The sequence below is a fragment of the Hemitrygon akajei genome, chromosome 11, assembly GCF_048418815.1.
Source record: "Hemitrygon akajei chromosome 11, sHemAka1.3, whole genome shotgun sequence".
Classification (NCBI taxonomy): domain Eukaryota; kingdom Metazoa; phylum Chordata; class Chondrichthyes; order Myliobatiformes; family Dasyatidae; genus Hemitrygon; species Hemitrygon akajei.
In genome coordinates, this window is record NC_133134.1 from 29,630,122 (window position 1) to 29,653,970 (window position 23,849).

Genomic DNA, 23,849 nt, shown 5'->3' on the forward strand with positions numbered 1-23,849 from the left:
ACAATGCAATGAATAGCATTTTTAGTGCAGCAATGGAATTTTATCTAAACATCTAAGCAGCAGTCACTCTTACAAACAGATATGCAGTTGCAGAGATTAATGAAGTGGGTAACTAGCTTTTCATAGACTGAAGTGATGAGAATCAGGTAGTGGTGTCAGGTATTGGAAGCCGAAGTCAGCAGTAATATGTCCGTGCTACCTTGCATTTTAAAATGCAACACCTCTCAAAACAGATTTCTTCTCTGAAACTGAGCCACTTGAACAGAATAAAAGTGAGGAAGAAGATACTAGTAAACACCAGAAATGAAGGCCCTTCTCAGCACATTAAGTACACAGCTCAAAAGCGTACTCCTTTCAATTCTGCACTTACCAAATCTTCCTTATGTATGAAAACATTACAGGAATTATGTTGGAAGACTAATTAAATTCAAGTGTAAATCATCAGATGAGTTTTTTTTATTTAATGCGAAGCTTCAAGAGTTTACATTTTTAGAATGACCAAATGTACTTTTGCCACAAATATACACAAAAACATTTATACATAGTGAAAGACAATCCTATTTACATGTGAATTAAAACACAGAATTAAAGTGGTCAGATCAGATATACTTTATGCTGACAAATGGTTTCCATTTACATGCAAGCACTAAATAATCAGCAATGCAGACCATTGCACTGATATCAAACAATTCTATAGTTTCACATAAGTTTATAATTAAACTTCCAGTGCAATCATGGCTTTAAAAAAACTACAAAACCAGAACAATCAAGTAAGGACAGATTTCTGAAACTAAATAATTCTTGATTTGAAAAGTTAACTTACTTGAACAATGAGAAGCAAATCTAATTTGTATCATGCTCATTTACTATAAACATTTTCTTACTTCTCCTATTCAGACTACATAGCAGAGCACATACTCAGAACTTTATACTTTTTGATTTAGAAAGACTGCAAGCTCCAATCTTCACCAGTATTTAAATCACATTTAACTTTGATAAGTTCACCCTTCATTATTCATTTTTCTTCTCCTTTTGCTTCAATAGCTTGTTAATTTCCCGCTTAGCCATTCCTACATATTTTGTGATTAGTCGATGCCGATTCAGACCAGGCAGCAATAGAATGAAACTCACTGAAAGAAAAGGAACCAAAGAATGGCTTAATACAGAAATAATAAACAGCTTGGTTAAAGGGTTGGAGATTAAACAAACAACAATTTTGCCACATTATGTAATGAATCTTGAGTTTACAAGATTAGTTACAAAAAGAGAGCCAAAGATCAAATCCCAAACCCATAAAGATTAAATACAGCTTGTAAAAAAAACAATTAATTTTTCCCCTCACTAATTGTTTACAAATCCATGCTGCTTACTTTACAAATCAAAAGTGAACCTGTTACTATGGTGAGAGAAAAATAGAATGGTGAACAGCAAGAGATATCAGTGGAAAATAAAAAAAGTATCTTAAGGACAGAATACAAGTTCAATGAACTCAAGCAAAACAAATGTGACCCTCCTTACTAATCCAACTTGCATCAAATAAAACAATGTAAATAGAAATTCACATTAAAGGCAGATTCATATTACTTCTGAAACCTGGTTTCTGCACTGCTTTCAACAGCACAGTATTTTAAACACATTTTGTAAAAAAAAATCTCAATTCAGACACAAGATTCTTGTTAATGCTTAAATAATAGTGTTTCAGGCAGCAACCATTTGAGCAACATGCCCAATTCTGATATGAAACATTGTACAATTCAAATTCATAGCAACTTGTTTTGATAGGCAGTGTGTAAAGGTTTACCAGCTTTCTCATTATGTTAATTATCTTTGTTTATCAATTCTAAATAAATTAAAGTACAAACTCATAGGTAACTTACCAATCAAGTAGGTAAGGAAAAGGTTATGAACCTGTTGCCCAATCCAAGCCACGACAGAGAGAACAGTAACCACGGTCATAAAATACTAGAATGAAGAGAATGAATACTATAATGACATTGGTAAAATATCTTTACCAGCATTCCTAGGTTCTGCTTCCAAGTGTTGGAATACAGGAAGAATATATTCATGGCAAATTAATGGCTCTGAACAACTGGAGATACTGGGAGACAAGCAAGTTAAGAAAAGTAATGAACAGTGTGTCATGATAGCTCACTAATTCAGGTTTTATTCAAATCCTGACAAATTCCAAATATAGGAAGACATCAAGCAAAGGCTAAATGTCTCTTACAGAGGGACTAGGAAATCAATTTTAAAAAATAACACAGATGCAAAGAGAACACGCTTGCAATTAAGTAGAGGCAATTCCCAGTAGTTATTACAAGATGGGTTAAATCCTAACCTAACTGCATATTCCATTGAAAAAAGTTTTGCATAGGTGTATGGTAATTATTTTAAATATTTACAGATCTATGATGTATAATGCAGTAAAGAACTACCATCTTCCTTTAAAGGAAAATGATCACATACTGTACTCTAAACAGAATCAAGACAGATTTTCCAAATGTATACTAGGAAAAAGGCTTTTGTATTATGAATGGCATACCATTTTTGGTTTTTCCTCTTTGAGAGCAAAAAGGCGCCGCCACCAGCCTGCAATCCTACGTTCAGTCTTAACTAGGTTGCTGCAAATTTCATGGAATCGTTGCTGCTGCTCTGTGGTCCTGTTAGTAAAAACTTAAGTTCATCAAGACTACACTAATATTAAAGTGACAACTTCTATATTAACATGACAGTTTTACAGCATATTTTAGTTCCCTTTCAACAGTTTATTACAAAAGTCCTAATAGCACATTATGTAATCATCATGCTTTACAAACAATCATTAATGGAGATTCCTCCTTCCACTTATATAATTTAGGACTTAGAGTCCAAACAAACACAGTTAAAAATACTCTGCCCGTGGATATATTCAAATGAAAAGATGTTCAACCACGCTTAATATTAAATATTGTAAATAAATAAACAAGCTTCTCACCATTTATTGGAACCAAACATTTTGAAAGCAATGGTGGGAACAAGGTAATCTGACAAACAGATCATCATAATAGCACATGAAACACCAGTCAGCACAGAAGGATCCAGCCAGTAGATCAAACTGTGAAGAAAAGATCACATTCAAGAAATCAAAACATATTCAAAATCTCTTACTATCTTTCCTTTTGGTTAGTCCTGACGAAGGGTCTCGGCCTGAAACGTCGACAGCGCTTCTCCCTATAGATGCTGCCTAGCCTGCTGTGTTCTACCAGCATTTTGTGTGTGTTGTTGTTTGAATTTCCAGCATCTGCAGATTTCCTCGTGTTTGATATTCAAAACCTCTTTTGTTTTGGGGATGGAAGAAAGAAGAAACAGGTCGCTGTGTGGATATAATGGCTACTCAGTAAATTAGTGGAATTCAGTGCTGTAGAATTTAAAGATGTACTTTTAAGATTGAGCAGCACCCAAACTAAACAATTAATATTCAAGTAAAGTGAAGGTGTCAGGTGCCAAGTACTGTCACACTACCAAGATACAGTAAAAATAGTGCATTGAGCTAGAATAAAACAGTAACAATGAAAAATAAAGTTGAAAAGCTACCAAAAGAGTGCAGTACAGGTAAATGATAAAGTGAAGATCATAACAAAATAGATTGCAAGGCCAAGAGCCTCTTATACAAGAGGTCCATGCAGGAGTTTGATAACAAAAGGATAAAAGCTGTCCTCTAGCCAGGTGGTGCATGTTTTCGGGGGTTTGTATCTTCTGCCCGATAGGAGAGGGAAGAGAGAATGCTCTACTGAGGGAGCGAGAAATAGAGACAAAGTCCATAATGAGAAAGCTGATTCTTGTGAAGTGTTGAACTGTGTGAAACTGAGTAAATTATACACAATTTTATTCTTTTACACAATTAGTTGGATGGCAGTAAAATAATAATTTGCTGGTGGTATTAAGATTTAAATGAGAAATTGACAAATTTAAAAAGCTCCACTTCCGTGACTGTAACTCATGAATTTTCTTTAGAAGCTTCCTTCAACCCCCAATGTTTCTCCTTGGATTTACAATCTATTTTAAACCATTTATCCAATTCAGTCTCAAATGCCACAATGGACCCTGCCACCTTCACACCAGCAGTCAATGCATTCTAGACTCCAAGCAGAAATCTCATATATAGTTTTACACTTCCTCTTGTCAACCTTGGTTCTCCCTTTATATTGTACTGGTGATCTCTAATCTTCAAACTCTCCAAAAGAGATCAGCCTCACTTTACTAATCTGCCCACACTTCATTTTATACTTTTCAAAATCTCCCCTCTGCCTTCTCAAAAGAAAGTAGCCCAAACCTCTAACATACCCTTGCTACTAGCCTTTCAAACAGGTACCCATTCTTGTAAATCTTGGAAAAACAAAAAGCTGTGGGTGCAAGAAGCTTGAAATGCAACCACAAGTTGCAAAACTCAGTAGATCTGTGCAAAGAGATGGTGTTAACATTTCAGGTCAAATAACATTTGTCAGTCAGAAAGCTGTCAGTTTCTTCTACTCATACACTGCATCTTGTTATCCATGTTGCCTCTCCACATTCTTCCTACCCAAATACAATTGTGTATTTCTCAGCATTACACTTACTTTTTCCATTTACACCATTTACACTTACCATTTCCACCAACTAGTGATACAATTTATCACTATCCTCATTGTAATTCAATCTGACAAATTTTGCACATTCACAAAATATGGAAATCATGGCTCAAATCCCTAACTCCAGGTAATTGTTGAAAAAATGTAATGGGCCCAATGGAATCCCTGGGGGTCTTTCACTATTCCCTCCATATGAAAAATAATAATTTCTCACAGATTACATAACACCTTTTCAGAAACCAGTAACACCTGGACTAGATCATCCTCATTAACACTTCCAAGAATTAAAATTTTAGAATTCACATGACATGGTACATAAACAGAAGAAAAACCACAAAAATTAAAATTTTATTAACAAATGCTTACACTGCATTGTTTTAGGTTAACCATCTCAGTTTTTAAATCACACTTTGCCTCCTCATTCAACCCACTACAAACCCTAGATATTCAGTATTGCTTGCCAGTAATTACTTATAGATTGGCACTGCATTAACAGTTAATACATGAGGAGGCAACAAGATATTCTGGGTTTATGATGCACAGCTGCACAACAACTGATGCCACTGACACTATCAAAACATCACAAACACAACCTTAATACTACAAAGTGAACACAAAATTCATTGTGTCTAATGTTAAACTGCAGGACTGAGAGTGGCAAGGGGTGGTGACAGATATACAGAATGATAATGCAGTATATTACTAATTTTGCTGACCAGTCTAAGGAGGAAACAGGCCTGCTAGCCAACACTTCCCTGTTTTTACTGTTAAAGACAGCTTTGAGACAAAAGAACCTTGCAGCCAGCCCCTTTAAGCCTTGCAGAGCAGTGAGCTTTAGCATTTAACACTGTCAATTGTAAAATTTTGTGTAGTGTGAAAAATAGAACTAAGCATGGAAATTTGCTTTAGATTCAAATTCTAGTATCTGGTAACATCAATATTTAATAATGTTCTTTCCCTTTTCTTGACAACATAATTAAGTGTTGCTGCAAGAATTATACCAAAACAAGTTTCAACAGGCTAGTGAGCACATACATCAAAACCTGGTAGGAAGGCTCAAACGTACAGGAAAAGAGGATGCAGAAACTTGTTGACTCAGCCAGTTCTAACATGGGCAAAACTCTCCCCACTGTCAAGGACATCTTGAGGCAGTGTCATCCATCATTAAAGACCTTCGCTATCCGATTCAGGTCCTCTGCATTACTACCACTGGGGAAGAGGTATAAAAGCCCAAGATCTGTAGGGATGGTTTTGGGAACAGAGAGGAGAGTTACAGGTCAGATTAGGATTTTGGCGCACGGATGTGTGGGAATTAGAGGGTAGACCAGAGTCTAAGTTTCTGCTCTGTGTCTGAAGGCCAGCGATTCAGCTGTGGGCCATCCATGGTCAGACGACAGGCCAGCAGACCAGCCTGGATGAGAGCTGATATCCCTCACCTTCCTTCAAGGTCAGCAAGTTGTCAATGGGTTCCATAGTCAGGAGTTCTATGCTGGCAGGTGGAACAAGGTCTGATGACCCCCTAGGTATGCAAATCAGCAACACCTAATGTTTGGTGATCTACAGACCCTGGGATCAGTGCCAAAGTCCAAGGATCAGTTGAAAGTGCAGAAGTTGAGGCCTGTTGATTGGAGCCAAGTCTACACATCTCTGCAAGTCTGCTGGAGAAAATGAAGGGAGAAACGGGGCTTGTTTTTTCCTCCCCCCACTTGTTGTGTTCTGTGTTGTTCTGCCAAGTATGTGTTTAGAACCCTAAATAAGATCTTGGTCTTTGTATCTATTCAAACTCAAGTCTACAAAGGGTCAGGATTTCCCCCAACTTTACCTCAACAGGGAGTACAAGAATTTCCAATTGCTTAGAGAACATTATTATAAATAGTCAAAAAGGATTAATCAACATCACCCAGTAATTGTGCCTGCAAAAACATCACTACAATAGTTTAGGACAAACACTGGATGATGCTATAAATACAGAACATGTGCATCATATATTAAATTTCTTGTTTAAATGCTATAAATGTCACATCAGAAGCATTAGGTAGCTCACACAAAAACTGATGTGACCACAGCTCCATCTCTGGCACAGAGAAATCAAATGCTAACCAAATGCTGAAAATTCATCTTCAAATGTCAAAGACCATTTCATACTGCAGTTTACATTTATACACCATCAAGGAAACAAAATTATGTCGTTAGAGGTTCATAATCAATTTAAAATAGATAAATCCACCTTATTACTTAAAAAAGCAGTAAAAATGTTACCCTATTGCAAGAATTTTGTTTGATCACAGCAAGGCTTTCAAGCCACAGTTTGTATTACAAGTGTTCCTAACACTGACCTAATTATAAAAAGTGGACTTAACTGAAATCTTTAACTTCAAGTCTAGAACATCTTTAAAATCCTTTTCCACGACTTGCGGTTTTGCGCTTAAATATTCAGGTTTCAGATTTAGATTTGCTTTCAATTAAATGTTTATTTTTGTCTGATTATGCAAAGGCCACAAGAAAATCAGCAGAGTGGGCCATCCCCCTTCCCCAGTCCTGCCCAACAATCATGCAGATCATTTGATCTTTTTACCTCAAAATCATTTTCTAGCACCACTCCTATAACCTCCCAATTCCCTTTAATATAAATAAATCTATCCATCTCATGCTGAACCTCAAGAACCTTTTGGGATACAGAATTCCAGTGTGAAATTTCTCTTTCTGCCCTAAATTGTTTACTCCTTAATTTGAACTTGTCTCAACCAGGTGAGAAAACCTTTCCTGCATCTAGCCTCTCAAGAAGCCCTTGAAGAATTTGATGACCAAAGGATACAGAGTTAGTTGTATAGTATGGAGACAGACCCATCTCCAATCACCAAGAACCATCTGCACTAATCTTATACCAGTCTCATTTTATTCTTCATAAATGCCTATAACTCTCAAGATTCCACCTCAATTAAACACACGGGCAATTTACAGCAGCCAATTAACCTATAAATCCACATTACTTTGGGAAATGGGAGGAAACCCATGTGGTGTTAGGGAGAATTGCCTCTAGGCAAGCACATACTTTCTTAAGGAGACACCTTAAGAAAACTTCTTCCAACACATTTAATATCTTTGGACATTCTGTAGCCACACTTCTGTAATGACAATTAGGTTTTACTATTTTACTTCTATTTGTGCCAATAATACATTTTACTGATGCAAGCAATCAGATATAGCACTATACAAAGGGGTCTGTTCTCACTTTTAAAGACACTATACAAATGCAACTAATACTACCAGGATATGATGAAACTATAAAGATAATTGCAAGTTTTTCTAGCCTTTATAAAATCATTCTTAGGAGAGGTTGCCTAAGTTTTCAAAAGGAAAAAGCAAGATTTAATCATAGGATATCAACAGTCAAGTCTCACCCAGACAGGATGAGCAATCAGGTCTCATTTCCCTTAGAAAAAATGTCCATAACCAGGGGATACTATATTTAAGGTAATAGCAGGATTACATGAGATCTGAGGAAGTGTCTTCACCCAGGCCTTCAAGGACCTGGAACACTGGCTGAAAGGAAGGAAGAAGCAGACATCCTCACAGAATGTTCATAACACATTTTAAAAGTATACAAACTGCTACAACAGACAAGGTTACAGGTTGAATATGGTGATAGGAAGTATTTGCCCAAATAATTCTAATTTGACCAGACATGACAAGTTAATGATCCTCATGTGTCATAAATAACTATGGCTTATTCAATACTTACAAAAACACCACTGACACAGCTAACATCATAACAGCAGGAAACCAGGGTTTTTCCCAACGTAAGATACGATCTGCAGCAAGCATCACCTCGCCCCAGCCCTCCAAATGTTTTTCAAGCTGGGCAGTTTCTGCAGCCTGCAAAGTTGTGTAAAAAAAAAGTTACTTCCAGTTGTTTTTTATTGGCTCACGTACTGATTTAGTGAACTTTTTTTGCGTGCCATCCATACAGATAATTTCAAACAGAAATATGGTGTTGTAGCAGTGTGCTACACGCAGCGCTGAAATAAGGACACGGAGTCGATGAACCGCAGTTACAAAAAGATTTTATTCGAACTTCGCGGCCTCGCTTTAAAGCCTTCCTGATCCCGCCCTCCCCGGGCGCGGATGCTGTAGGGGGCACGTATTCACAGTCCTGTCCCGCGCGCGGATGCTGTAGGGGGCACATATTCACAGTCCTGTCCCGCGCGCGGATGCTGTAGGGGGCACATATTCACAGTCCTGTCCCGTGTGCGGGCTTTTCCCCTTGCTGGTGAAGCAGACTTGGCGCCCTTTTGGGACTGGCCTTTATGCCGGCGCGCTAGGAAGTGGGTCGCCACATAACACCCCCCCCCCCAGAACCGGCGATACACCCCCCAATGTCCACAGTCTGGGCTGGACCCTGTTTGGGAGGTCTGCCTCTGCGCCGCGGTGCCGGAAACTCGACCGGTTGCGCCACATCCACATGGGCCGGTTTGAGTCGGTCCACCGTGAAAACCTCCTCTCTCCCCCCAACATCCAGCACGAACGTGGACCCGTTGTTTCTTATCACCGTAAACGGCCCCTCGTAGGGCCGCTGTAGCGGTGCCCGATGCCCGTCCCTTCGTACAAACACAAACTTACAGTTCTGCAGGTCTTTGGGTACGCAGGTCGGGTTCTGCCCATGCTACGAAGTGGGTATGGGGGCCAGGTAGCCGAGCCTCTCGCGTAGTCTGCCCAGGACTGCTGCGGGTTCTTCCTCGTGCCCCCTTGGGGCTGGTATGAACTCCCCGGGGACGACCAGGGGTGCGCCATACACCAACTCGGCTGACGAGGTGTGCAGATCGTCTTTGGGCACCGTGCGGATGCTGAGCAGGACCCAGGGAAGCTCGTCCACCCAGTTAGGTCCTCTTAGGCGGGCCACAAGAGCCGACTTTAGGTGACGGTGGAAACGCTCCACCAGGCCGTTCGACTGTGGGTGGTAGGCAGTTGTGTGGTGCAGCTGTGTCCCCAAAAGGCTGGCCATAGCTGACCACAGGCTGGAGGTGAACTGGGCGCCTCTGTCGGAGGTAATGTGGGCCGGTACACCAAAGCGGGATACCCAGGTGGCGATCAGTGCCCGGGTGCAAGATTCGGAGGTGGTGTCCGTGAGCGGGATCGCCTCTGGCCATCTTGTGAACCGGTCCACGATAGTCAGGAGGTGCCGCGCTCTGCGCGACACTGGCAGGGGGCCCACGACATCCACATGAATGTGGTCGAAACGCCGGTGGGTGGGGTGGAACTGCTGCAGCAGAGCTTTGGTGTGCCGCTGCACCTTGGCCGTCTGGCAGTGCATGCACGTTTTGGCCCATTCACTGATTTGCTTGCGGAGTCCGTGCCAAACGAACCTGTTGGGAGACCATCCGGACGGTTGTCCTGATGGAGGGGTGCGCTAAGTTATGAATGGAGTCGAAAATGCGCCGCCGCCAGGCTGCCGGGACGGGGTTGGCCGGTGGTGACGTCACAGAGAAGGGTCCTCTCACCTGGGCCTACGGGGAGGTCCTGGAGCTGCAAACCGGAGACTGCGGTTCTGTAACTAGGGATCTCCTCGTCTGCCTGCTGCGCCTCTGCCAGCGCCTCAAAGTCTACCCCTTGGGAAAGGGCATGAATGTTAGGGCGAGAGAGTGCGTCCGCCACGACGCTATCCTTATTCGAGACGTGCCGGACATCCGTCGTGTATTCAGAGATGTAGGACAGATGGCGCTGCTGGCGGGACGACCAGGGATCAGACACCTTTGTGAATGCAAAGGTAAGCGGTTTGTGGTCCATGAACACGGTGAAGGGCCTACCTTCTAAGAAGTACCTGAAATACTGGATTGCCAGGTATAGCGCCAACAGTTCCCGGTCGAAAGCACTGTATTTGACCTCGGGTGGTCGCAGGTGTTTGCTGAAAAACGCCAGGGATTGCCAGCGACCCTCGATGAGTTGCTCCAGTACCCCACTGACTGCCGTGTTAGATGTGTCCACTGTGAGGGCGGTAGGGACGTCCATTCTGGGGTGCACTAGCATCGAGGCGTTTGCCAAGGCTTCTTTCGTGTTAATGAAAGCGGCGGCAGACTCCTCATCCCAGGTAATGTCCTTGCCCGGACCTGACATCAGGGCGAACAGGGGGCGCATGATTCAGGCAGCTGAAGGGAGGAAGCAGTGGCAGAAATTTACCATACCCACGAATTCCTGAAGGCCTTTGATTGTGGTGGGTCGGGGGAAATGGCGGACTGTGTCTACCTTAGCGGGCAGAGGGGTTGGCCCGTCTGTAGTGATCCTGTGGCCCAGGAAGTCGATGGTGTCGAGCCCAAACTGGCATTTGGCCGGGTTGATTGTCAGGCCGTATTCACTCAGTTGGGCGTTGAGTTGACGGAGGTGGGACAGATGCTCCTGATGACTGCTGCTGGCTATGAGGATGTTGTCCAAATAGATGAAAGCAAAGTCCAGGTTGCGTCCCACCGCGTCCATTAACCGCTGAAACGTCTGTGCGGCATTCTTCAGGCTGAACGGCATGCAGAGGAACTCGAAAAGGCCGAAAGGGGTGATGAGTGCCGTTTTGGGGACGTCGTCAGGATGCATCGGGATTTGATGGTATCCCCGGACGAGGTCTACCTTGGAGAAGATCCGTGCGCCGTGCAGGTTTGCTGCAAAGTCCTGAATGTGTGGCACAAGTTAGCAGTCCGGTGTTGTAGCCTCGTTCAGCCTGCGGTAGTTGCCGCACGGTCTCCAGCCCCCTGATGCTTTGGGCACCATGTGCAGGGGGGAGGCCCATGGGCTGTCGGACCGCCGAATGATCCCCAATTCCTCCATCCTCTTGAATTCCTCCTTCGCCAGTCGGAGCTTGTCCGGGGGAAGCCTTCGAGCATGGGCGTGGAGGGATGGTCCCTGGGTCGGGATGTGGTGCTGTACGCCGTGTCTGGGCATGGCTGCTGTGAACTGCGGTGCCAGAACCGATGGGAAATCCACCAGGACTCTGGTAAAGTCGTTGTCAGACAGCGTGATGGAGTCGAGGTGTGGGGCTGTCAACTGGGCTTCACCCAGGGAGAACGTCTGAAAGGTCTCGGCGTGGACCAGTCTCTGCCTCGGCAGGTCGACCAGTAGGCTGTGAGACCGCAAAAAATCCGCGCCCAGGATCGGTTGGGCTACGGCGGCCAGAGTGAAGTCCCACGTGAACCGGCTGCAGCCGAACTGTAGCTGCACCGTACGGGTGCCCTAGGTTCTTACTGTGCTGCCGTTTGCAGCCCTCAGGGTGGGACCCGGTGCCCTGTTGCAGGAGTCGTAACTCGTCGGAGGTAAGACGCTTATCTCGGCACCGATGTCGACCAAAAAACGGCATCCCAACCGCTTGTCCCACACATCCAGGAGGCTATCCCGATGGCCAACCGCCGTAGCCATCAGCGGCAGCTGGCCCTGGCGTTTCCCGGGAACTTGCAGGGCGGGCGACAGCGGCTGGCTTCTGCGCCCCACCGCTGGTGGTAGAAGCAAGCACCATTGTTCATTGGTCTCCTCACCCCTCCCTCTGGGGCTAGTGGGCTCTGCTGCTGGGCCTGGTCTGGTCTGCTGCTGGGAGCGTGGCCTGGTGATCTGTGTGATGGACGCCCCACTCTCCTTCTTGGCGTTCCACAGCAAGTCCGGCCGGGCTGCCACCTTCCGGGGGTTGCTGAAATCTGCGTCGGACAGCAGCAGGCATATGTCCTCGGGCAGCTGCTCCAGGAATGCCTGCTCAAACATGAGGCAGGGCTTGTGTCCTCCGGCCAGAGACAACATCTCATTCATCAAAGCCGATGGCGGTCTGTCCCCCAAACCATCCAGGTGCAGTAAGCGGGCAGCCCGCTCGCGCCATGAGAGTCCGAAAGTCCTTATGAGCAGGGCTTTGAATTCCGTGTATTTGCCGTCCGCCGGGGGAGACTGTATGAACTCCTCAACCTGGGCCGCTGTGTCCTGGTTGAGAGAGCTCACCACGTAGTAGTAACGTGTGTCCTCTGAGGTTATCTGCCGAACGTGGAATTGGGCTTCTGCCTGCTGGAACCATAGGTGAGGTCGCAGCGTCCAGAAGCTTGGCAGTTTCAACGAAACTGCATGAACAGATGCGGTGTCAGTCATCTTCGGCCCAAATATCATTTGGGCCGTCGGGGTCACCAATTGTTGCGGTGTGCTACACACAGCGCTGAAATAACGACAAGGAGTCGATGAACTGCAGTTACAAAAAGATTTTATTCGAACTTCGCGGCCTCGCTTTAAAGCCTTCCTGATCCCGCCCTCCCCGGGCACGGATGCTGTAGGGGGCACGTATTCAGTCCTGTCCCACGTGTGGATACTGTAGGGGGCACGTATTCACAGTCCTGTCCCGCGCGTGGATGCTGTAGGGGGCACGTATTCACAGTCCTGTCCCGCGCGCGGGCTTTTCCCCTTGCTGGTGAAGCAGACTTGGCGCCCTTTTAGGACTGGCCTTTATGCCGGTGCGCTGGCTATTTGTGAGCCGGTTCGAGTGCGCTAGGAAGTGGGTCGCCACTGTGTTACAATTACAAAGAGAATGTAGGGTGGGTAGACAAATAAGTCACACTAATATTCTTTGCCAAAATATCCTAAAATATTTGCTCATCCTCAAAATATATTGGAAAGTGAAAAGCAAACTTCAAGAAATGATTATATTAGAAACATGGCTAACATGTTATCCAAGTACTTTGGCTAGCTTTTAGATTACCTGATTACTTCACTTACACACCAAAAACCCAAACATGATTATGAATGACACTGGTCTCTTATCATTGTCTGCATAGAGCCAGTTTATATGAATTTAAGGAAATTAATTTTCAAATAATATTTTAATATGTTTGCAAGGGAATAAGGTGGGGAACGTTTGCAAAAGTCTGGAAATTATGAAATATTATAATGCATTGGATTCCAATTGTGCCCTTCCAGTGAGATGCCAAAATGCAATTTAAATTTGAATGCCAAAGAGAAAATCTCTTTCCAGCAATTTGGAAGTCTATCCAGCAGTGAGCCAAAAGCCTTCCATGTGCAATATATAATCTTAGCTAATGGTTAGGGCAATAACAATTGAAGTGAATAACTAACATTTTGACAGGGATAACAATATTGATTACTACTCAGCAAACCAGCCAAATCTGAAGACAAGTTAAATTTGTTATAAATAACCCAGAAAATATCAACAATCAATATTAAAACTCCATTAATAGATGAGATTCTGGAGGATGCCTGTGGAACCGTGCCCAACGAGGTAACATCTTCTGAAGAAAAACTACAGGGAAGAAGAATCCAAGTCAAAATAAACATCTCAAGTTCTGATTTGAGGATTGAAGTTTCTTTTGATTATTGCAATAAATAGTTTTAGACAGAACAGGATGCTATCATGTATTTGCTGCACAAATCACTCTCTCACCTAGATGGGGCCAGTTGTGCTGTGAGGATTACATTCCTTGACTTCTCTAGTGCCTTTAACACCATCCAGCCCAAGATCTTAAGGCACAAACTAACGGAGATGGGAGTAGACTCTCACATGGTGGATTGGATAGTGGACTACTTGACAGATAGACCTCAGTATGTGCGGTTGGGAGACTGTAGGTCTGACACGGTGGTCAGCAGCACAGGTGCGCCGCAGGGAACCGTACTCTCTCCGGTCCTGTTCACCCTGTACACATCAGACTTCCAATATAACTCGGAGTCCTGCCATGTGCAGAAGTTCGCTGATGACACGGCCATAGTGGGGTGTGTCAGGAATGGACAGGAGGAGGAGTATAGGAAACTGATACAGGACTTTGTGATATGGTGCAACTCAAACTACCTGCGTCTCAATATCACCAAGACCAAGGAGATGGTGGTGGACTTTAGGAGATCTAGGCCTCATATGGAGCCAGTGATCATTAATGGAGAATGTGTGGAGCAGGTTAAGACCTACAAGTATCTGGGAGTACAGTTAGACGAGAAGCTAGACTGGACTGCCAACACAGATGCCTTGTGCAGGAAGGCACAGAGTCGACTGTACTTCCTTAGAAGGTTGGCGTCATTCAATGTCTGTAGTGAGATGCTGAAGATGTTTTATAGGTCAGTTGTGGAGAGCGCCCTCTTCTTTGTGGTGGCGTGTTGGGGAGGAAGCATTAAGAAGAGGGACGCCTCACGTCTTAATAAGCTGGTAAGGAAGGCGGGCTCTGTCGTGGGCAAAGTACTGGAGAGTTTAACATCGGTAGCTGAGCGAAGGGCGCTGAGTAGACTACGGTCAATTATGGAAAACTCTGAACATCCTCTACATAGCACCATCCAGAGACAGAGAAGCAGTTTCAGCGACAGGTTACTATCGATGCAATGCTCCTCAGACAGGATGAAGAGGTCAATACTCCCCAATGTCATTAGGCTTTACAATTCAACCGCCAGGACTTAAGAACTTTTTAAAAGCTATTATTAATGCTTTTTGAGATAGTGATTTAGATGCATATCATATTTTTTACTGAGTTAAGTATTGTATGTTATTAGTTTTGCTACAACAAGTGTATGGGACATTGGAAAAAAAGTTGAATTTCCCCATGGGGATGAATAAAGTATCTATCTATCTATCTAACAAAGATCAGTGAGGCAGACTGGAAGAACTGCTAGCTATGCAAGTCAGGAGAGAATGTGGCATTACTGCAAACATTAAATTTTGGGCAACCATCCACAGGTGTTGATAAAATGCATTACAATATATATAAATGACTGGGTACTTAGTAATCACATTAATAACTGCACATATATAGATTTTCAAAACACTGAGTTAAGGAAAATTACATTTCAATATCAAATACATAGGTTTAACACAACAGAGAAAATTTTTGAAGCAAAATGCTTAAAAACTGCAAAGATAGGTGCCTGAAACAGGGTCCCAGGAAAGACAGAAGAAGCAGAGATAATGATAATGTTTAAGAGGCATTTAGATAGATACACAAAAATAGAGATAAATCATAAACACGAGGAAGTCTGCAGATGCTGGAAATCCAAAGCAACAGACACAAAATGCTGGAGGAACTCAGCAGATCAGGTAGCATCTACGGAAAAGAATAAACAGTTGATATTTCAGGATAAGACCTTTCTTCAGGACGGTAAAGGAAGGGGGAAGGCACCAGAATAAAAGTGGGGGAGGGAAAGTAGGACAGCTAGGTGATAGGTGAAACCAGGTGGGTAGGAAAATTACAGGGCTGAAAAGAAAGGAATCTGAGAGAAGAGAGTGGACCACAGGAGAAAGGGAAAGAGGAGCAGACCCAGAAGAAGGTGATAGACAGATGAGAAATAGTAAGAGGCCAGAGTGGAGAAAAGAGGAGGGGAGCAGGAGGAAATTTTTTGCTTAAAAACTGGAAGGAGAAATCGATATTCATGCCATCAAGTTGGAGGCTACCCAGACAGAATACAAGTTGTTGTTGCTCCTCCACCCTGATGGTGGCCTCAACTTGGGATAAGGAGGCCATGAACCGATATGTCTGAACAGGAATGGGAAAGACTAAGTTCAAAGTACATTATCTAAGGATGTATACTATATACAACCTTGAGATTTGTCTCCTTACAGACAACCATGAAACAAAGAAGCCATTAAGAAAAAAAATCAAACATCCAATGTGCAAAATAATAAATCATGCAAACAATAAAGAGCAAGTAACATTCAGAAGTACAGTTCACAAAAATGAGTTCACGGCCACAAAGCCAGTCATCACTGCAGCTGGTTCAGGAGCCCATTTGTTAGTGGCAGACCAGTTCAGCAGAGAGACGAGTAAACCCTGCTGAGCAGTGAGACGAACACGGTCAGGAAATACAACAGTTATTACAAGGTATGGCCAGTGGGAACAGTGTTACTTAAAACCAATCTTGTCCCTTATGGGCATGCTTCCAACATATGGCAAAGCTTTCAGAATAGATTAATTAAAAACAATTACTTATCTTCACCAGTGTTTAATCTTATGAATCCTCTATACACTAGAATATGCAAAACTATTCCAACTTGTAAAGTCTAATGACCCACTGAAAGTAACTGTTGTACACAGAATAATGTTATACATATCATTTTAGCTATGGCTCAATATAAAAATTATTGTTGCTGACCATATTATTCCTATCTATTTATAGTACATGGCAAACTTTAAAATGACAACAGGAATTTTGCACAACAGTAACACTTTCTTTATGACTATATCTGAGTTTTAAAAAACTTTATGGCATCATATCCCTTTTTTCAGAAAAGGGTTTTAAAACAGCAGAACGCACATTCATTACAATCTTTGAAAATTCCAATTAAAAATGCAATTCATTCTGATTCATTAGTATATAGTTGAAATGCTACTTAGCATCCAATTGGAATAATGAAAGCCATGTAATTAGAAATAAAATTAAAAACAAATCAGTGATGTCTGGTATTATACACAAACAACAAAAATTGGCCATAAAATGCTGTTTATCAATGTTCTAGTTTTATACAAAAGCAGCCTTGTTGTTTTTATATTCCAGTTTAAAGCTCACTCCAACTTTTACAAAGAAAAGATTTGTTCTACACGGGTACCTTCCTTCAAGGTCTCATTAGAGTGGCTATGGAGCAGATGGTGGGTGAGTCCAAGACCAGATAAAACAGCCTTAGAATAAAAGGGCATCCTTTTAGAATACAGATGAGGAGGAATGGCAAATCTATGGAATTCACTGCCACGGGCAGCTGTGGAGGCATAGTCATTGAGTATATTTAAAGGCATAAATCGACAGATTCTTGATTAGTCATGGCATGAAGGGATATGGGAAAAATACAAGAGATTGGGGCTGGAGCGAAAATGGATCAGCTATGATGAAATGGAGGGGCAGACTCAACAGGCCAAATGGCATAATTCTGCTCCTATATCTTAAGTTCTTAACAATCTAAACCCTGTTCCTCCACAGTTGGAAGTCATTATCAACTGTCATATTGAGCAAGTTAAATTATTGCGTCAACCTTAATTTAATATTTGAGCTTATTTCAATAATCAAATTCTCTCCTCAATCAGAAGACTATGGTTAAAGCTCACTGAAAGCTGCAGAACACATGGTGAAGTTTCAGTTGAGTAATGGGCAAATTCTAAATGATCAGATGTGTAGTTTAAAAAAAATCAGATAAGCTGTCAAACCATATCTATTTAATTGATCAATCACGGATGCTGCCTGACCTGCTGAGTTCTTCCAGCATTGTGTACGTATTCTTTGATCCACAGCATCTGCAGTTGTATTTTTGTGTTTCTATTCAATTGAACTTGCAGAAGCCAACTGCAATGTTAACAATCAAGCCAAATTCCACAAAACCTGCCGAACTTTTGTGCTTCAGTAAAAAATATTTGCATTTATGCAGAACTTTCAACGTTTCGCTCTCAGGGCATTAACAATACTAACAACATTCAATACCAAGTCATTTAAATTCAAATGGACACAGAAGAATAGTTGCTAAGACTAGCATTTAATACTTCTAGAGGGAAAGTTGCACAATTACATTACAGAGATAGGATCAAGTGGGGCTTACAAGGGTGTGTGGGAGCAAGATTCTGTGGAGTCAAACCACTTTTTTGGACAGAATTTCGATGCCAGAAGCAAATAAGAAAATCATAGAGACAAGAAACTGCAGATACTAGAAAGACAAGCACATTAAGCTGAGACAGTGATATGGCAAGGTCTACGCAAATGACATAGCTCGATCACAAGCCCAGGGCTGTCCGTATGGAGTTTGATTGCTCTCCACGTGAATGCACGGTTTCGCTTGGATGCTCTGCCTTCCTCCCACATTCCAGAGAAATGTTTGCAGATTAAGGGCACAGCAGAAAAATTATCTAATGTGGATGAAAACCCGGGGGGTGGGTGGATAAAGGGAATGGGGATGCAAGGTTAGACGCAAGTGAAGATTGATGACAGATTCAATGGCCTACTTTATCAAAAACATGAAAGGCTTTCTGGAAATTAAAACCTAGACAGCTGCAAATGGAAGGATAAAGAAAATCAGGAATGTATTGGGGGAGGACGGTCGGAAAAGTGGAACAAGAGAACCATTGAACCATTCTGAACGCCAATCATTATGGTTATGCTCTTTGCAAACAATTTACACACAGCTAATTCTCACAACGACTTATGATGCAGAGGGGGGAAAAACCCCTTTTCAAAATTTCAGCCGTGTCACCCTCAACTGCTGCAAATCGCTGGCTAGACTCCCACCGGTGACGCATGAAAGCCAACGTGATTCATGGACAGATGTAGTCGCCTCTGTCCTTCCCGACTTCCACCCACGATCAGCCCTGGGCCGTGCCCAGACAGGGGGTACGTAGTTTGCTTTTCCGCCGTGCGCCGACCCAGCCCCCGGCTGCTCGCTGACCGCGGGCTCCCGGGGAGCGGACTGAAGCGCTCGCGGGAAGCGGAAGCGACGCGCGGCCCCTTTAAACCGAGCAGGGCGCGCGATCCGCCCCAAAGCGGGCCCGGCTTGTAACGGATTACAACGGCGTCCACGACCGCGGATCGGTAAAAAAAAATCACAGCAACACTACGACAAAGATCCGACTCACCAACAAATTGGCGCTTTTATTGTCTCCTTCGCCGCTCGCCATGGCGGTTTTCAAACGACCCGTCTGCCGCAGTCCCTCAGCGACAAATAACTCGCCGTTCCGGCCGTCACCTCGCTCGGCCCCACTGCGCCTGCGCGGCGTGGCAGGCTTTAGCTCCACCCAGACGATTACTACCAAGCGCGCATCTTGCGCTTCTGCATTCTGATTGGCTGCATTCTGTATGTCTCACCGCCCTGTGTTGGTTCGAATCTTCAGGGCGCTCCTGATTGGCTATCACTTCTCATTAACAAGTTTAGCTCATCATGCGCCGTGCTGATTTATTTTCGGTGGATGATGAAAATGTGCGGCGCCGAGTTGCGAGGTTTCAGCATGACGGCGTCCTTTGCTTTTATTTTAAGTTTGTGTCGTAACATTTACCTTGGGCAAACTGTCAAATCGTCGGTTACTGCAGGTTCTTTTCAGTCCAGTTCGCTGGAATATGCAACAAAAAGGGGAGGGGAAGATGCTTGTTTGTTTTTGCTTCATATTCCAGTATCTGCAGATACAATAGGCAAGTGGGGATTTGAATATACAATACAATCTTAATAGTTTATTTAAAGTTACTTCTTGAAATGACACGTGACACACAATTACGATGCATCTTTCCTATGAAAGGAGCCTTGTTAAAAAAGGGAGCAAACACGAGGAAATCTGCAGATGCTGGAAATTCAAACAACAACACACACAAAATGCTGGTGGAACACAGCAGGCCAGGCAGCTTCTATAGGAAGAAGCACTGTCGACGGAAAAGTCGGAACCTTGTATATTATTCAATTAAGCATTTTTGTTTAAATAATTATTATACGTAAAAACATTAATTGCATACGCCATCACGCTCGCACGTTGACGTACGCGCCTCGCTTAAAGTTAAGCCCATGTTTCGAGTCTTGTGTCTGTCTTTGAATTAATTTAATGTTTTGAAGTTTTAAGACAAAACTTCACTCTGACGCCGATGAATATTTGAAGTTCTCTGCTCCAAAATCCTGCGAAGGATCAGTCACTGATTACATTGAAAACTAAATTCAATAGATTTTGTACTAATTACGAAATTCACTAATGTGAAAATCAGGCGGAAAGACGGCGTTGAGTTTGATCATTCATGATCTACTTAGCAGGCTTGTAATGCTCTTAATACACTTATTCCTAATCCTCGTTACCATTTTGTAACAAAGAGCAGGTTTGAAGTTGAGAAAGCAATTTGAAAGTATTAATTATAATTCGGCGTAGTTCTAGAGATAGGACAAAGATCCACAGAAGTGTAAATTTTTAATGGGCTAATTTTCTTAAATGTGTGATAAGGCTTTCGCAAGAAATAGTTACTTGAAGGTAAAGCTTTTCTGAAGAGTGAAAGATACTCAGGGAGGAGTCAGGAAGGGGGTCCCAAATCTGAACAACTCGAATCCAAATAAAAGGGAAACTTTTAGATCTTGAGAGCTCACTGCTGCAAGAATCCAAGAGGACAGAAGTGCATGACATTATTAAAAAGGAAATTAAGGAAGCAGTGAAAAGGCAAGGGTGATAACAAGTAAAGGCCCAGCCTAATTGAGGCCAAAATCTTACCTGTGGATGGAGATGAAGGTCATTGGTTCATATTCTGGAGATGGAAAGAACAACCAGAGGACAGCAGCAGAGAGCCAGGAGAAATGCAGCCATGGTTGCCACCACTACCACATTTACATGTCCCACCTGCAATAGAACTTGTGGGTCCAGGATAGGACTGTACAGTCATCAAAGATCTCACCGTTAAAGGAGTGGATGTCGTCATCGGATTCTGATGGACAACCGAAGACATTGCTATGGTTCAAAAGTCATTTACATCAGTTGTCACAAAGGTGGATCTTATACCTATTGTAATTATGCAAATTTACATACAAAGAAAAAGTTTATTGAACAAAAAGGACATGAAATACTAGGAGTATAAATCAGAGTATTTTCCCAGGAACTATGCTGCACCTTTCACTACACATTTTTTTAAATATAGAAAAAGTGAAATTGGGAGTCTTCAAGCTTTAATTATGTTTTAAAGTAGATGACTATTCTTGAACATGTTGAACATTTTTCAATATAGTAGAGCACTCTCAGTACCCCGTTTGTCTACCTCTTAATTACCTTGGAATAGTTTAAGATTACAATCACTTTAAATTCATTGAAGCTTTTGACACAGTCTCAAGACTGATTTATCATGCAAACTCAGGTTGCCATGTTACAAAGTAGTCATAAAGTGTGATGAGTAGAGAAGTATAAAGCTAGTCAATGATTCCAAAATTCTTGACAATACATGCTAGTCAGAGTAAGCATTTACCGAAAAGACCAGTTAATGTGTCGGGCAGTGCTTGTGCAGTGTGAAGCAGAAGAAGAATGCAGCCCTGAATGGGCTAATGAGTTGAACCATTTAATAGGTTTGACAATTGCCCTCCTGTTTACACACCCCCACAGCACACCAACCCAGGTGCTGAGACACCAAATGCTCCCTCAGCACCAATGTCTCCTATCCTCTCTCCTCCCCCCTCCCTCCAGTTCAACACATGGATGAACAACACAGACTACCACTTCCTACATCCCCTCTTTGCCCTACACCTACCATCCACACCTCCAATCTTCACCTCCCCCAGCCCCCACCTTGCACCAACTCCGCAGTCATCATGGACTCACCTTTACTACTGGGCAGGTGAGAAGGGCCCCGGGGGAAACACAGACAGGGCAAAACACTGGGACCGGATGGTGTAAACCCAAGGCCTTGAAGAAGTGTGCTGAGCAGCTGTTGGAGTTCTCAGCCTGGAAAGGTACTGACTGTGGAAAACATTGTGTGTGGTCCCAGTACCCCAGAAGGGCCAACTGAAAGTCTTGAATGACTGCCGTCCAGTGGCCCTGACCTCACACATCATGAAGGCCCTAGAAAGGCTGGTCCTGGCTCACCTCCAAAGCCTGGTCAAATCAGCCTTCGAATCTCTGTACAGTAGTTTGCCTACCAGGAGCACATTGGAGTCAATGATGCTGTCATCTCCCTGCTGAACAGAGCCTATCCCATTGGCTAAGCAGGGCAGCACTGTGACGATCATGGTTTTTGATTTCTCAAGTGCCTTCAATACCATACAGTCCTCATTACTGGGGGAAAGCTCCATTCAATGCAGGTTGGCACTTCCATTGTATCCTGGATGATGGACTACCTGACTGGAAGACCACAGTCTGTGTAGCTTCAGGGCTGTGTGTCTGACATGGCTATAAGCAGCACTGGGGCCCACAGGGGACTGTATTGGCTCCCTTCTTGTTCACCCTGTATGCCTCAGACTTTAGATACAACACTGAGTCACATTATCTGCAGAGATTCTCTGATGACTCAGCGATAGTTGGGTGTATTAAGGGAGGACAGGAGGACGAACACAGGGTGGGTCCTGGGTGGGGAACTTTGTCAAAAGGTGCAAGCTGAATCATCTGCAGCTGAACATCTGTAGGACAAAGGAGATGGCGATGGACTTTAGGAAAACTAAGCCTGCGGAACACAGGGAGTTAGGAAGGAAACTGAAAAGCTGGACTTCGAGGGTAGTAATCCTAGGATTGCAGCCTGTGCCACGCGACAGTGAGGATAGGAATAGAATGAGGTCACAGATAAATGTGTGGCTGAAGAATTGGAGCAGGGGGCAGGGGTTCAGATTTCTGAATCATTGGGGCCTCTTCTGGGGCAAGTGTGACCTGTACAAAAGGGACGGGTTGCACTTGAATCGGAGGGGGACCAATATTCTTGCAGGCAGCTTTACTTGAGTTGTTAGGAGTGGTTTAAACTAATATGCCGGGGATGGAAACCAGTATGATAGAGCTGAAGATGAGCCAGCAGGATTACAAGTAGATGATGGGTGTAACATGAATGTAAGGAAGGACAAGCCAATGATTGGGTACAACTGCGCGCAGAGCAAAGAGTTAAATTGTACCACAGAGGCAAGATTCAAAAAGGTGAATGTTGAACTGAAGGTGCTGTATTTAATTGCGCATATCATTCGGATTAAGCTGGACAAACTCGTGCTGCAGTTAGAGATTGGTTGGTATGACATTGTGGGCATCACCGAGTCGTGGCTGAAAGAAGGTCATAGTTGGGGGTTTAATATCAAAACATTTTGTATCAAAACGACAGGCAGGAATCATAGGTGGTGGTGTGGCTCTGTTGGTAAGAGATAGAATTACATCTTTAAAAAGAGGTGACATAGGGTCAGAGAATTTTGAATCTTTGTGGATGGAGTTAAGAAACTGCAAAGGTTAATAAAACATTATGGGAATCATATATAGGCCTCTAAATAGTAGCCTAGATATGAGGCTGAGATTGCAAAGGGAGCTGGAAAAAGGTAATGTGACAATTATACACGAGGATTGGGAAAATCAGGTTGGTGTCAGGTTGCAAGAGAGGGAATTTCGAGATGGCTTTTTAGAGCAGTTTGTGCTTGAGCCTACTAGGGGAAAGGCCATCTTAGATTGGGCGTTGTGTGATAACCCAGATCTTATTAGTCAGCTTAACATAAAGGAACCCTTAGGAGGCAGTGATCATTATATGATTGAATTCATACTGCAATTTGAGAGGGGGAAGTCTAGATCACACATATCAGTATTGCAATGGAATAAAGGGAATTACAGAGGCATGAGTGAGGAGCTTGCCCAGGTGGATTGGAGGAGGATA

The 23,849-nt window shown here is 43.3% G+C and overlaps 1 protein-coding gene across 1 annotated transcript; it reads right to left on the reverse strand.

The window, feature by feature from the left end:
- Nucleotides 1–426: 426 nt before the first annotated feature.
- On the reverse strand, nucleotides 427–19,299 carry arl6ip1 (ARL6 interacting reticulophagy regulator 1). Its single transcript, XM_073060533.1, has 6 exons — nucleotides 19,148–19,299; nucleotides 8,350–8,483; nucleotides 2,975–3,094; nucleotides 2,543–2,660; nucleotides 1,878–1,962; nucleotides 427–1,130 (listed from the first exon to the last, which is right to left on the reverse strand). The coding sequence occupies exons 1-6, from the start codon at nucleotides 19,187–19,189 to the stop codon at nucleotides 1,012–1,014; spliced, it is 618 nt and encodes a 205-aa protein (XP_072916634.1). The 5' UTR covers nucleotides 19,190–19,299; the 3' UTR covers nucleotides 427–1,011.
- Between the last annotated feature and the right edge of the window lie 4,550 nt (nucleotides 19,300–23,849).

Excerpts from the sequence above, each read along its gene's own strand:
- arl6ip1 (XM_073060533.1), bottom strand. The coding sequence starts at position 19,189 with ATGGCGAGCGGCGAAGGAGACAATAAAAGCGCCAATTTGTTG. Across the intron at positions 3,095-8,349 it reads GCTGTGTCAGTGGTGTTTTT|TTTGATCTACTGGCTGGATC; the intron begins GTAAGTATTGAA and ends TTTTCTTCACAG. Across the intron at positions 1,131-1,877 it reads TTTCCTTACCTACTTGATTG|TGAGTTTCATTCTATTGCTG; the intron begins GTAAGTTACCTA and ends CTTTTCTTTCAG.